The 15,948-nt window shown below is 38.4% G+C and overlaps 1 protein-coding gene across 1 annotated transcript in view; it reads left to right on the forward strand.

Moving 5' to 3' along the window:
* The window catches only part of DCN (decorin), a 39,383-nt gene that overhangs the window by 730 nt on the left and 22,705 nt on the right, over positions 1-15,948 (forward strand). Inside the window, exon 2 of the mRNA XM_009866988.1 lies at positions 3,411-3,645. Coding sequence (XP_009865290.1) covers positions 3,435-3,645 — 211 coding nt within the window. The 5' untranslated portion in view covers positions 3,411-3,434. The remainder of the gene's footprint in view (positions 1-3,410; positions 3,646-15,948) is intronic.

Here is a 15,948-nt window from a genome sequence, read left to right on the forward strand (position 1 = left end):
CCTGTTAACAGTGTTTTAATCTCTTTAAAACTTCCAACTCCTATATTTGCAAGTGTAGACTTTATTACACATAGACATATAATCTAGGAGATTTTTTTTTTGAAACTGGATGTATTGTTTAATACTCGTCTTTTGTGGCATTTTGAGAGATTTCTGGCAGTAGGTGAACTAATATTTAAAACTTAATATTAAGGTAAATGGACAACAAGACCACCAATAGAGTGGTGACGTGAACTGATGAAGCATATTTCCAGCAGTATTTTAAACTGAAATGTAGCCAAGTCTATGATATAGTTTCCTCTGTTTGTGGAAAAGTCTTCCTCATTGTAAACACACAATTAAAGCAAATTTAAACAGTTATGTTCTGCAGACATAAATATTGTGTCACAGACTTTTAAGAATTCAGATTTTTTTTCCCCTCTCTTTTTTTTTTGTAAGTGAAATGTAAACATTTCTTACTGGTGCAGTTTTGTATATATCTTTTTCTCTGTTTATGTTCATTTACACATGCAAACAATAGGAACAGATATGTGTGCCTGTAATACAAATACACATACGAGTAAAGATATGCAGATACATATCTGTTCCTATTTCCTGATTAATGTCTACTATTTTCTCTGCTGTGTCCTTGGATTAGATCTTTGATATCCTTTGTGTCCTACAGTTTTTCTTTATGCACAATTCTTACTGATTTTATTATAGTTTTGACAAAACAGAGATCAACAGAAAAAGGCCTACTACAGGGTTTAACTGAGATAAGTAAAATCACCAGTATTAATGCGAACAAAAAGTATGAAGACACTTCCCTAATGCCTTTGCTTTTTTTTTTTTTTTTTGGAGGTGTAGTAATTTATTTCCAGGATAAGATCCTGACTGTGCATTCTTGAGATGGACAGTGCTTCAGCAGTGACCCTGGAGGGAAATACAAGCAGTATTAAATATCTAAAAATATTTTAAAAATATACAAATATGTAAAAGGAACCTGGGGTAGCTCTTTAAAAAAGACTGCCTGCCAGTGCCATGCCAGGGTTAGTGTGTAGCGTTCCCAATGTTTACTGATGTTAATGTACGTTGTGAAAAACAATTTGTGCTATGGTAATGTTTTATTGATCATTTTCGCAAGGCAGCTTATTACAATGAATGGTGATGATTTAGCAAATTTGTCTTCCTGTTTCAGACTGTTAATAAATTCCATTGTTATTTCACAATAATTCGCACATAATAACGATTATTTCGAAAAACCTTGTTTTGGATTAAACCCTGGTAAGAAGTCACCACCATGTATTAACACCACTTTCCTGTGACACCCTTACTTGTCTGTGGGTACTCTGAAAGCCTCATGGGGGTGTTGCTGGGGAAGGGGGACAGCCCCAGTGTTGGTGGGGGGCTGGGGCAGCAGGGAGTGGAGGAGGATGTGCCACATGGGGACCCTGCTACATGGCACGAGTTTGCACAGCACTGAGTTAGGCTAATAGGATATGTTCTGACCCCCTAGTTGGCATTGGGGGTCTGCTAGAGCTCTTGGTGCTTGCAGTAGGTAATATGTCTGCTCCAGAAATAGAAAATACTTTTGGGTCCAACTAAGAAACTAACTACATCTCTTAAAGAGGCAACAGAAACTATGTTTTGCTCCATGTAAAATCACTCTAAAGTCTTTGGGAATCTGAAGATGTCTTCCTCTTAGTTAGATGGCAGAAATGTAAGCTATGATTTTAAAACACTGGCATATTTTATATGTAACCTTTTCACCCTCTCAAGACTGAGCCTTAAAATCTCAGTCGGATTCCATTATTGGCATCTGTAGGTAGAAATTCATAAAGGAAATTGAACCCAGGCTCAATATAGGTTGTATCTAATTCCAGGCCTGTGTTTTTTAATTTAGTTTTTTTCATACCACCCACTCCTATTAGAGTGCCTGCTTGTGGTATTCTAGAAAGAGAGGCCTCGGCATACCACTCTGACCTAACATCATCTGTCCATGCTGGTCATCTGCCTGGGAGGTTCCATATGTCAGTGTAGAGGGAGACAGTTCTCCCCTGCCTCTCCTTGTTTTTTATCTTTCCATTAGTCAATATGGAGCTATGCTCCTAAACGTTAGATGACTTCTGATAGAAAAAAATTAATCCCAGCTAGCACCCAGATAAGGAATTTTGGAACTTATTGACATGAAGAAGCAAGTGGACGCTTTTGCTTTCATTACAAAGAGCAACATCTGTATTCAGGACTATGTTATCCATTTTAAGAAAAGGCTCCTAAATAAATGACGGTTTTTCATTTCTGTCACGTGGCAACTTGAAGACAGATTTCTTCATTTTGTTTTTAGTGGGTTGGTTTTAGACTCATGAAGATTTGTAAAAGATAAGCACCCTTATATAAAACAAATAGTAAAAGAAAACAGTTTTCAGAAAATTAGCTGATCTATACAGCCTTGTTAGAAAACATGTAAACAGCTGGTTTTTAATTTCTCTTTAGGGCACAACAACACAGGTAGCACAGTGTAGTGTGTTGAAATGCATTTAGGCCTAGGTCCTGAGAACGTGTATTTAAGCAGTTTTCCTTGCTAGTATCTATGGCAATACATACTTACATAAAGTTGCCCCTGAGCATGAAAGTCCACACAATGAGGACCCGAAATCCCACTAAAAAGTGGGCTGACAATACTACAACCGTCAATTTAAATGCTTATGCAGTGCAAAGCAGAGGATTTTCAGGGTGCATTGTTTATATCATAAAATTCCCTTGCCAAAAATTTGAAAGGAAAGCCAAGAATATCCAATATAACACAACATTGTATTCCATTTTATTGTGCTATTTAAACTGGGAAAGAAGTATAGATCATTTAAATAACTAAAAGTCCTCCCCTTTCTCTCTCTCCACCCCCTCACTAGATCCTACTCTTTCTCAGTCAGTTTTACTAGGCTATAATTTAAAACACGCAACGAGCTGGCACTTAAAAAAATATATTTCTCAAGACATGAAATACTGCATTATAGTGAGTTTGGGAACCTCAGGTTCATCCCCAGGGGACAAACTCATTGCTATGAAGCAAATGCTAATGAAATCAAATAGACTGTTATGTTGGCAGAAAGCAGACACATGGAAAATGTGGCTTATTGTTTTGACTGTTTTGCATAACAAAGTTGACAGCACTGCCTGTTCCTAATAAATATTACTCTAAATATGCAAACAGATGTGTTTACAGTTGCCTTTAAACTGCACTGTAAAAAAAAAAAAAAAAAAAAAAAGAACGTATTGACAAGTAGTTACCAGACTCCTATCACATAACTGTCCTATTTTCACAATTCAGTTTGCATTTATTGTGAGGAACAGTTATGCAATTGGTGGGTATGCTGGACCTCCTTCAGAAAGAAAACCTCTACTTATTGTAAATCTCCTGCTTTGATCCCTAGGTTCTGGAGTCGATGAACTAAGCCATGAGGCTGGCTCTTCTCTTCGTCCTGCTGCTGCCAGCATGCTTGGCCAAGCCATTCCACCAGCAAGGCCTCTTTGACTTTATGCTGGAGGATGAAGGTGAAGGGTCAGCTGATATGCTTCCAACAGACGATCCCGTCATATCTGGATTTGGACCAGTGTGCCCCTTCCGCTGCCAGTGCCATCTTCGTGTGGTGCAGTGCTCTGACCTAGGTAAGCCCGAGGGTATCTTCAAAGGGTATATACTTACATTCTAGCCATAGGTTTGCAGCTGAGGTGGTGAGGCTGCTATGCATTGCCACTATGCAGCTTTTTATTTTTGTCAAAGAAATATGTTACCGCTACTGTTAACCGGAATACACTATATGAAGTAGGCCATAAAGCCCTGGCAAGATGGACATTTGTTGTGACCAGGAAGAATGTTTAATTTTTTAACGTATGTTTTGTGTATCTACATTTCATTGGTTCTCTGAAAGACCACAGATTTCTGTGGCAGAGAAAATAACTTTTCAAGGCTCTTCCTTCAAATGCATGTTAAATAAAATCAGTGAGGTCAGTTGTGGGGATGGAAACATTTTTAAAGTTTCTAAATTGCATGGTCCTAGCTCCAAGACCGTTAATCATATTGTCTAGTACCTCGGCATAGAAATCATCCCATTTCCATTGGACTACATGAGAATGGAATAACCAACTTTGAATCATACATGCTGGAATGAGCTCTTTATTCTCAAAAGAGCTTGGAAACACTCCAAAACAATGAACACATTTTGGAGCTCCTTATTAAATATCTTTGTTAGACACTGTTCAAGCTGAAACCATGAGAACCTTTCTTATAACTCCCCTTACTCCCTCACGTACGAGGGTCTGCTCAGTCAGACCAGCAGGATGTGAAACCATGCCTGCCATCACTGTATTTGACTTTCCCATGCAGAAATCTCAATGAAGTTGACTTCAGTGAGAATGCTCTTGCTTTAAGCCAATATTATTCAGTCTAAGTCAGTGTGCAGTGCAGAAAATCAAGTAAAGTTGGTTTTGCTCACAAGGAAATTAGGCAAATTATTCAGTGGACAGACAAATAATTTCTCTTATGAATTTATAGAGTGTTTGTTTTATTTTTTTCCTAAAGTTTTCTCTAGGCTGCTTAAATGTATAGCTGGGTGTTTCCACGTTCCTATGTTATAAAAATGGTTTTGATAATTACTGTGAATCATGGCACAAATCCACCAGTTAGAACCTGGGTCTCATTGCGGTGGGTGTCATTTAATTACAGAAAGGAGGGGGAAACATTAGTTACATCCCTAGAAACTTCTGTGAATTTATTAAAGCAAGCCACATAATTACACAACGGATATGTTTGGCAAAAACCCAGTGAACAATGCAAGCCAAGTTTCACAAATGAGCACGGACTAACCTAGGCATGCATTCATAAAGTTTTCACAGTATTGACCCTATTGAAAGATACTTTCTTTTTCACCATTTAGATTCCAGATAGTAGAAATCATAAGGTGGGGAGTGCGGAGAAGGTTGCCCCACATGCCATCAAGTTCTTAGGTTTTATTATTGTTACACTGGCTAATGCTGAAGGAATTTAAGTTATTTTGCGAACTTGTCTCCCATCTGCTTCAATTCTGCAGAATGTAAGAAGCTTTTGCTTGGTAAAAATGTAGAGATATTCACACAGGGGCCCTTTGTTGTTGTACTTTCTCCCATGTTCATTCAGTTCTTCACACACATATGGTTTCCAAAGGGTTGCACTACAGTCCACTGCCTACAGATGCTTCTGGATTAGTAGAGTCCATACTGACAAGGAGACTCAGAAATACAGCAATTAAGGCCCCAGGTCTGTGTTTCTCAGATAATTTTGAGAGGGGTGATAAGAAAGAGATATATTTTGACCTTGGTTTAAACCCTCATGCTGCAGATACTGCAATGAAAAGATGGTGCATTTGAAGTGGCTGGGCTGATAACATCCAGCCTAGGGGCATGAAGGGAGATCTCCTTGGGCTTAAAATATGCAGTCCTGAGGAATAAATAATATTTCCCTGGTAGAGCTCAAGGAAATAATGATCATTCAGAGTTCCCCAGCCATTGTTTCATCCATCCTTTTTTACAGATGGCCGCAACAGCCCCTGATGGGTTCTGGCCCAAGTTGCTCAGCAGGGTGCAGGTCTGGTGGTCACCTCTGTAAGCAGGGACAAGACCATTGTATGTTCTGCCAGCTTGCAGGCAGATCTGCCCTCCACTCTCTTCTCACCTTGAATCCATTTGTGTATGACTCAGACAATGTCAGATTTACCTACTGACTTGAGAAAAGCTGGGAGCTGGCTCCAAGAACTCCAGATTTTGCTGGAAGCTGTGTAGGTCCTGCCAGGAGGACCTAGCATGCTGACAGGCTGTGGGATGAAAAGTGCTTGTGATGCAGTGATCAGGAAGTCACATAGCCATGAAATCAGCGATGACAGTTCCGCCTCCCTGCTAACCACTCCTTCTGGCCCACCTCTTGCTTCAGCTCTGGGCATTTCTGTGGTAACCACATTAGCTACCTCTCTCCCCCAAAATTATGGAATTTAGCTGTCTAGTCCCATGAGCACTAATTGAAGAAAACCTGCAGGCAATAACAGAGGGCACATCAGAGCAAGGCAGCTGGAGGACCCTAACTTGGGCTACTTATAGAGAGGTCTCTTCTTCCTCAGCATGCTGCTTTTTGTGCCCAAAGGGGCATTTGCTATTTGTAAATTCTTGTTGTGTAAGGAAAAAAGCCAACTGTCTGACATAGAGTTATGTGAATAAACCACAGGGGAACTATAACATCCAAGGTCCAGAGATGGTGTTTGCCCCTTGTCTCATTAACACTGGATGGGAATAACAAAAAGAACATAATAAAAAACCCAGTAAAAACAGTGAAAAAAGTACCCAGTGGTCCAGTTACACTTTTGTCAGCTGAATTTTTGCATTCCAAAAAACTTTTAAGCTTCAGTCACATCTTCCTAAGCACATACTTCTGAGTTAATTTCTTTTGCCTCCAAGCCAAGAGCTGAGTTAGCAGGGAGAAGAACACCATCTTCTCACACCCTAAAGAAGAATTCTCTCTGACTGTGGGTACTGACGGATCAAGAGCAGAACCCCATGTGCCTACCTTATATGAGATGCATTACCTTTGTGCAACAGGCTCAAGGATCTCATCAATGAAAGTCACTGCTGTACCGTTATAAAAGTGCTGCCTTTTCTGAATCTACTCCCTTGTTGCTAAAAGGGAGCCACAGATTCTCTTTTTAATCATGCCTAGTATTACTATTCTATAGCCAGATTTTCATTATTAGTGGACGCTAGGTGGGAAGTAGTTGATACAGCTGATCAGAGGCATATCTCAATGCTTTAAAATAACAAATACAGGGAAGATGTGCAGTGAATTGGCCAAGGCAAATATGCTTCATAAAACCCTAGCAAGAATTAACCGTTCCGTTTAAAGTCTCATCCTCCCAAGGGGAGTTTCAAGAAAAGGTTCCTCCCAGAACACCCTGGGAGGCAGGAGGACACATGTGATTACTCAGCCCTGCAGCAGATGCAGAATGCTCCATAAGCACGTTCAGGTGGTGGTCAGAGCTTTATTTCACCTTCAGATAAGTCTGTCAGCCCCTTACAAATTGAACAGTGTCTGCATTCTGCAGGATGCAATGAGATCGCCTTCCTTGGAGACTTCACAGGATGTAGGGGGGTCCCTCCAGCCCTTTTGCCATCAGTCCATGGACTTTTTGCAGTCTCCGGAAAGTGTGTGAAAGATGGATGTCAGCAATCAAAGTTCAAGCAGTGTTACAGCTGAAGTTGTAATTTTACTCACAGCTCAGAAATGCAGGGTTTGTCCAGCTGTAAAGAAGGGTATATTAAAGATCAGCATGGATATTGGAGTATGTGTTAGAAAAGCACTATGAGATCAGTGGGTGAAAAGCTCACAGATATATAAAGCGTTATTCCTGGGTTCTGGTAACATGAGGCAGTTTATCTGAACACATACAGTGTCTAAACAGTATTAACTGATGTCTCTTCAACACCTGAACCATGATAATGTGACAAAAGCTAATTTGTTGACAGAAGATGATTTATCTTGAATAAAATCTTTCAGAAACATTTGAACACTCATTTTCTGATCATGTCTCCATTTGGGAACCTCATCTCTCATTATAAAGGAAATTATCTCCTTTGGGATATACTTTGATTTGAACTTCTGTTGCCAACATAAAATCTTTTTAAAGAAAAATAATACATACCTCACTGTTGATCAGTATCAGTCATTTTATGAGTTCAGAAAAACAGACAGTATTACTTACTATTGTGTACTTAGCTTTAGAATCCCTGCCATTATTTGAATGTTCACCAACCTTTCAAAAACATAATTTTAAAGCTAAATGAAAGCTTCAAATCTTATAGATTTCTAAAGGTGTAATAAGAGAAAGCATGCATCCTTAAATTGCCAGACATTAACAGATATAATTTTAAAATAAAAACATTCTTGTTAATTTACATTGTAATTGCTGAGCCTTTAGGACAAGTTATTTCACAGTTTATGCATTTTTTTCCTTCTACCAATAAGGATTAGAGACATATTCCTTTTATGTTTAATAGAAGCTGATGCTCTCATGAAATCCCCAGACTTCATGGAAATGGATGATTTAACAAAAAAGTTATCAATAAAAATGGAACTGTGAAATCTGGAAAAGTACGTTGTCATACTGAGAGTAGCCTGTGCATCATAATACCATGGCCTTGAAAATGAAGACTAAATGCCATTTTGGACAACATTCTTTAGACAAATATAACTTATGCTGTCACCAAACACAAGACATTGGGCTTTCTGCGTGTTAACTGGGTGAATTATAATATTCTATCCTGTTGGAAGTCAAATTGGAGGATCTATATGAAGATTTTATCTGTTATACAGGAGTGTTACTATATTATTTATTTATATATACGTGTATGTTATCTATATTACAGATATTATCTGTAATAAGTGAGTTGCCTCAGATGTTGTTAACTATCTAATAGTCATCTGGGCTTCTTTTAGAGCCATGGGGAGAATTTGGCAGCTGCCCCATGGGGCACTTCATCCTGTCTAAGGTGGATGCCAGTGGTAGAAAGGACACATCACTCTTGGAGGATTAAACTGCAAGTACAGGGCCTCAATGACACTCAGTGATATACAACTTATTTTCAAATTAATTAAGTCATGTGCAATAAAATTAAAGCATGGTAAAAATAAACTGGGCTTACCAAAATTATTTTTTATTGAATTTTCCATGAATTATTAAATTTGTTTTAATATATTCTACTTAGATACAATTTTTGTATTGAAAGTTAGAGAAAGCATGAATTAAAGCCTTGTATTCACTACATCCTGAAAAAATTACTAAGTCAAGAACCTAATAACTAGAAAACACTCTTGAGAAGTTGTCAAGAAAAAAAAAATTGGCCTGGATGTAGACTACCTTATATTAAAAAAAGTCACTAGGTTTTGCCAGTGTAACAGTAAAAGACAGGCCTTGTTGCATTGCGACTTGCCTTGCTGATGTTCCAGTTCCAGTTGATAAACATGATTCTGAGTAAAATCATGTTCTAAATACATCCCTTCTTTATTAGCTGCTTACCCTGAGGTTACAGTTACCAACTTCTGTGTGTTTTCTGTTTTTGTTTTGGTTTAGGATTTTTTTAGATTTGTTTGCTTGCTTCAGACTAGGAAATGCCATTTAAGAAAGCCTAGTGTCAGGAATGGAAATCCCAATTGCCAAGTCCAAGTGATACAAGAAGTGACTGTTTTCTTGTTTGTACCCTGACAAAGGTTCATTTCTAAAATTTCCCAATGCACAAATAAATATTTAAGACATAGCTAGTAAAATATGAACCACTTATCAGAAGTCATAGCAGGTGATTACAGTGCTTGAAACATACTAAATAATCACTGCTGACACCTACTAATATGTTTTTAACACCTTCATAGGGTGTATTACATGGTAAGACATATAACCATTTAAAAACTATCCATGTTTTACAACATAAAGCCTGTGTTATTCAACTGTGAAAGATTCCCAGTCAAATCTCAGGAAGCGCTAAAGAGTCCAAAGGCTTGTTCCCAATGTTGACTGAGAACCCACTGCCAACAGGGCGGAGACTTAGGAATTTGGGTCCTATGTGAAGCCACCAATGATAACAGCAAGGAGCTGCCAACACTAGCCTCCAGCTACCCAGATAAACTCTGCTTGCAGAGTCTAGCTACCATGGTATTTAGAAAAGATTCTAGTTTTAAAGTGATTTTCAAAACACTCTAAGCCAGATTTGAGAGCATCTCCTCCTTACCAAATTTGGGCTTACCGGTCTGTATTTTGCTTTACCCATGTCTTGAGTCTGTCATGTGATTAAAAGGAAGTGAGACAAAAGAAGATGATCAAGTTACAGAAAAAAAAAAGATAATTTTTCTGAATACACTTGTATCTTTTCCTAAAGTTCAAATCTAAGAATATATCCTTCAAAGTATATCACATTTACAAAAAAACCCACAAAACCTGACTTGTTTCTCTTGCTTTACATGCCCAACTTGACAAACAATATTGATAAATCTGGAATTCTAGGTATCTTTGGTTGCGTTATATTTAAGGGTTCACTCACATTATCATCCTTTATGCTATGAAAGCAAAGTAAACAGATGGAATTCAGCGTGGTTATTGGCATCTCTGCAAGGAAAGAGACATAAACAATGAACAGTCACAAAGGGACCTTAAGATCAAGGACCATCCCTGCACGTTGTTTTTTTTGAGGAGTAGGGGGGGGTTTAGTCATACTTTTCACCTTATGGGACAAGTTGTGGTACTCAAACAGCTTTGTACAAATGACCCTGTTCTTAGCAGGGTTGCATTTGCTATACAGGCAACTCTACCTCAAACTTCCTAGGCAGTCAATAGGAAATGAAAAAGGTGAAAAGCACTTGTTAAAGGATTTGTGTGCTCTCTGCATGCATGCTCTTAAGTGAGAGGGCACCCAGGAGAACATCTCATACCAGCTTTGTGTTTGTTTCCTCAGATCTATGTGGAGTGCTTTGAGTTGCTACAAAAATCCGTTAAGAAGAAGCAGCTTATAGTTTTAATTTCAAAAAGAAAGGAATGCAGTAAATACTCATATTTAGAAAAGCAGTGAAAATAGCAAACTTTTTCTGTCTACCTCTTTTCATGGTAACTATAGGAATTTAATGGCAAAAAATGAATGGACAAATTATTTATAGAAATGCTACAACATTTAAAACATTTTCAAGTGTAAGTGCGGCTACAGTCTGGTTCTGTAATACATCATCAGCACAAAGGAAATGTGCAATAAATAGATCATCCCAGAACCAGTTTCTGCCTGCACCTCTCTACACCACCTAAAATGTGAAAGCCTAAGATGACTTCAGTTTCTGTGCTGTTGCGGTCTGCTGTTGCAGTGGGGGCCTCAGAAACTAAACAGCGATTAGCAAATTCATATTTTAAGGTGACATGGCAGAAGATTGTTTGTAGTGGTACAATAACCAAACTCTTTTCTGAATATCTCTACCTAAGAGGTGCGTGATCAAAGGGATAAGTGAATTAGCCAAACAGGACTAAAAAAGCTGTGTTATTCAGTTCAGCTGCCATTTCTTTCTGTAAGTTCAATTGGGTCTTCAGCTTTGGTTTTCACACCTTCAAACTGGGAAGATTGTCCTGATCCTCTACCACTGGAAATGGGAAAGGAAAAGGGGAACAGTGCTAATGAAGTTTGTACAGTAGCAGCAGCCCAGAAAAGGAAAAGAAGGAATAATATGAACATGAAAGGGAAAATTTTACTTCAAGGGAATCAATAGCAGAAATGATTAAAAAAGATGTATAGAAAGTTTCAGATTCAGAAAAGTGGAAAAAACCTTATTCTCTTTTTTATTCTTTCAAACTGTGGGCTGAAGATGACTTCTCCAGTGATAGCTGACCTGGGGAATGTCTATCACTGAATGGCTAACAAAATAAATAGATAACAAAGCAAAAATATCTAAGAGGTACAAGGATATATGGACAGCATCATCTAGTAGAAAGAGGGATCTGGCAAGTCTATAAACTCCTTGATTCAGTCGGAATTTTTCTCCCAACTTTTATTTAAATGTTATTCACTATGTGCAGACAGTCACAGCAACATCTTCCACTGTTTGCTTGCATTAAAATAGGTTGAAAACAATCCTATGACATTTATAAAAAATGACCATGTTATGTTTAGAAATATCCAAAATAGCTAGGAACATATCTTTGCCCTCAGATCATAATAAAACTAAGGCTGTGTAATGACCGTGTGGTCAGAACAGGAAAGGGTAAGTTTACTTGAAACCGGAGAAGATCCCGCCCTGCCAAATGACTCTTTACGGCTCCTAAATTATGTTAGAACTAATTCTGCTAAATCCTAAAGTAAAGGTTGAGGGAGCTATCCTTAAATTGTCATCTGTTGCCTGCTGCTTAAGATGCAAACTGGGCAGACATCAAATTCTATTACTCCAAAGGATCATTCAAAATGTAATTTGTTAGATAATGTTCACTTTTCTGAGTCACTGAAATGCTCTTTTCTGACTACTGTAAAATACTCATAAGAAATAAATGTTTCACTTTAATGCATGAGTATTCACAGATAGTACATCTGTATATTGCATCCGCTTTGACTAAAGCCATTGTGTACATGGTGCTGGCAGATTGAATGAATCACACAGGAGAGTTGCTGTTCTCTGATGGGATGTTTTATGTCTGTAATCATGACAGTGGGAAATGTAAAGCTGGCAATTCTGATTTTTTTTTTAAAAAAACTTATCTAATGCCTTAATCCATGAATTCTCATGATTATTTCAGAATATTTTTCTACTTTTCTAAAGTACTTCAGTGTTTCTAGACAAGGCATACACCTTCTAGACCTTTGAAATTTAATCAGTTAGAAAGAACATAGAAATTGAAGTTGCTTGATTTTTAGTCTCAAGAATATATCATTACTCTTAGGTATTAGCTTTTGGAGCCAGGAGGCTGAATCTATCTGTAGCAAAAATGTGACTAGCATTAAAAAATAATTCATAACATCTGCAGCTTGCAATATCTGTTTTACTTTAAAATATGTGTTCACTACACAGAGTGGGTGGAAATGGAAAAAAGCAGTTAAAGCAATGCATTCATTTTTAAACCTTTGCTACGACCTTTATAATTATTAGTACTAGCATAATGGAGAATTACGCATTTGATCGTAACGTGTGAATTTGTTTTGATTTTTCTATGTTCCTCACACTGTTCTGGGAAGTGATGTTGTAAATGTTTGGAAAAAAAACAGTGTTGTAACATATCAGTAGGTCTACCTTTGTGAGAGGCCATCTCAGCAGGGGATGGAGTTCATTTCCTTGTTCTTTCCTATGGGAAAGACAGAGCTATACAAAAATAATAATCTCTGATAAAAATAAGTTCAAAACATATCTTAATGGAAGATGAGACTTAGAGACTAAAGAGTAAAAAAAAAAAAAAAAAGGTTGAAAAATGTTTGTTAATCACCTTTAAGAACAGGTATTTTAAGTCTCATGCATTCCAATGGACACTGCTTGTTTATCTCTCTTAGAAAAAAATTATTACTGCTGATTTCAGAGCATGTATGGGAAGGTGGGAAAAAAAGTTTACTTTGAAAGTGGGAGAGAGGAGGCTAAGGGTACTCTTCTGTAGAGAAAGACAGTTGTTTCTTATTTTATGGATGATAGAATGAAAATAATGCAATTACTCCTATTTGCAAATCGCACACAATAGAGAAAAAAATTTCCAGCAAATACTGAAGCACAGAGCCTGGGAAAGCATCAGTGAACTTTCCAAAGTCAAAGCACTCAAACTGTGTTCAGCTCCTTGCCATCCTTCCAGCAAGCAGCCCTTGAGCCCTGTTCTTTTCCGTGATTAAGTATCCTGACCCTGTAAACTTGCCATTTGCCCCAGAGTCGACTCTCAGGGCATTCACCCCCAGGAGGGTTGTTGCTCGTCAGTGGGATGTGGCAGAGCTGGGCTGGGAACAGGGGAGAGCCGACAGCAGGATGCACAGACAGCCCAGGCAGCTGCTGGAGAGGCTGGCACCGTTGGATGATCACAGTTGGGAATTACATGTAGCTCAGCCCAAATTCCTCAGCTAGCAGCAGCTGCTTGTGGAAGCTAAGGGAGTCTTGAAAAGAGCCCCATTTTACGGCCCCTGTGATAGTAATTGTCAGTGTTGCAATGTAATAACACACGTATCTGAGATGCAGCATTGAGATGTCTCTTTGCCTTTTGGCCCCTTCTCTCCAGCTGGGGAAGTGAAGGTTTATTCAGAGGAATAAACTCCATCCCTGCTTGTTGTAAAATGGATAGGTGTGTGTGGGGGCAAAACAAATGAAAAAAATAAACTAACCACAAGCTCTGTTGGGTTGTTCAAGTTGTTTATAATTGGCACTGTTCACATATTTGTTATTTTAACTATGAGGTCTCTGTGTTGCAAGGATGCAATTCTCAGGGAAGTGTCCTCATCTCCGGGCTAGACTCAGACTTCCATTTGCGTAGTCTCCCTCGCTGGCCCCATAAGTCTTGCATTCCTTTTCCGCACAGTCGTATGGCCTCAGCAGAAATGTGGCTGCATGCCAAGCTGCAGACTAACTTGTGGCTCTCACTTCTGAGGAACTGGAGCAGTGGACTGAAACCCCTTCAGATTAAGGAAGGTTCAAAAGCCACCCTACTCCTCTTGTGGGTTAAACAATTCCATGGCTGCTTGATCACAGCTCCTGTAGCTGAGCAAGTTATTCCCTCAGCTGCAAAAGTAACAAAGCACGTCTGTATACCAAACCCCCTAACCTCCCTTAGTCCTCACAGTATTCTCCAATCTTGCTACATCTCCTACACCTGTTTGGCTGACTAAATGTCATCATATGTTAGTTGGGCTGGTGGATTTTTACACAGAAGATGCTACCCACTGATTGCCACCCTCTGAGGGACTGAATAAGGGTTGAATTATACCAGCTTTTGTTCTTTGCCTAATTTTTGGTATCATAAAATCTCCAGGCTCATCAGCCTTCTCTTCTCTCCAGGAGGTGAGGAAATCACAATTAAATAACCAGTCAGTGTAATGTCTGTAAGAAATTAGGAGCAAAAACTGCATCCCACGTAGAGAGGATCCCACAGAGACAAACATGATTTCTGCAGTGTTACCTTCTTTTCCACTAAGGAGAAATTCCTGGTCCTGTTAGCTTGTCCCCACCAAACTTCTAGGGGACTGCGGACGAGCCCTCCGCTAGTTTCAAAAGGGAATGTGGGTCCTTGCTGCCTACATGAAAGAAATATGTTGATGATCTAGCTCTGGTGGACTTTGATGAACATATTTTGATTGTGTTCGTTGTTCCAAAAATCTGTGGTGTAGTAGTTACTGTAGGAAAAATTTTGGAAAACTTCTGCTGGGGGTAATAAAAGTTCAGCTAATCTTGACTAATAAAATGAAATACTTCAGGCTTACTTACAGACTGTTTTTCCTTTTTGTAGTTGTACAGCATATTCTGTTCTTTATGTGTTTTCATATGCATGCATTTCTACGCACATATAGGTAAACTAGCAGGAATAGTTGCATGCTACAAGTTGGTTATGTAGAACAGAAGAACATTTCTAGTTGTAGAAGATGATACAAATCTAACTTGTGCTGCAGGAACTGATAGTTGTTCAGCCTCTGTAAAGAAGTCATGACTTCTCCCAAAGAAACACTTGAGTGCAAATCTAAATGGTCTTTATGACTAAGGACACGTGAACTAGTTTATTAAATCCTTTATATTTCAAAAAGTTTTAGACTCTTAATTTCAGTGTAAGCAAGAGCTTTGGAAGAGTGGACCTAGGTAATTTCAATTTATTTCTGAATAAGCAGAAGCTTTAAAAATCTATTTACCAACTTAAATAATACCTGGCTTAGTTTGAAAACATATGCAGTTTCAGTTCAATATACAGTGTAGAGTGGGAAAGGCAGAAGAACCTAAATCTTTAATCAGTTACAGGTTAATCTTAGAAATCAGAGGCCTGAAATATTTCTAGGAAACTGAATACCAAATTAGCACTAAAAAGTGATTCACATAAAAAGTCAGACTGCTCTGAGAGATTTTCATATGCCTTTTTAAGAAGCAATATTTAATATATAAAAAATCACAGCCAGGAGCTGGAGTACTTGTGTAAGCTATTCTTAAAATGATTGAGAGGTGGCTCAATTGACATTTTCTGACACTTGTTCCCCTTTTATTTGCTATTAAATGAATTTCACTGGAAAGCATTTGACGGTGGACATGGAGTCATACTGTACAACGTGGCTTCAGCAGTATTATTTGATTTTCTCAGAAATGAGTAATAAGGACAGCCCACAGTTTCCTTCCAAACTTCTTGGGTCTCTCAGACCGTGGAATCAAAAAAATCCTCCTGAGAAATAGTAATTCTATCCCAGGAGCCAAGAACTGTTTCAGCTTCTAGTGGGATT

Source organism: Apaloderma vittatum, unplaced genomic scaffold (genome assembly GCF_000703405.1).
Source record: "Apaloderma vittatum isolate BGI_N311 unplaced genomic scaffold, ASM70340v1 scaffold1783, whole genome shotgun sequence".
Taxonomy (NCBI): Eukaryota; Metazoa; Chordata; class Aves; order Trogoniformes; family Trogonidae; genus Apaloderma; species Apaloderma vittatum.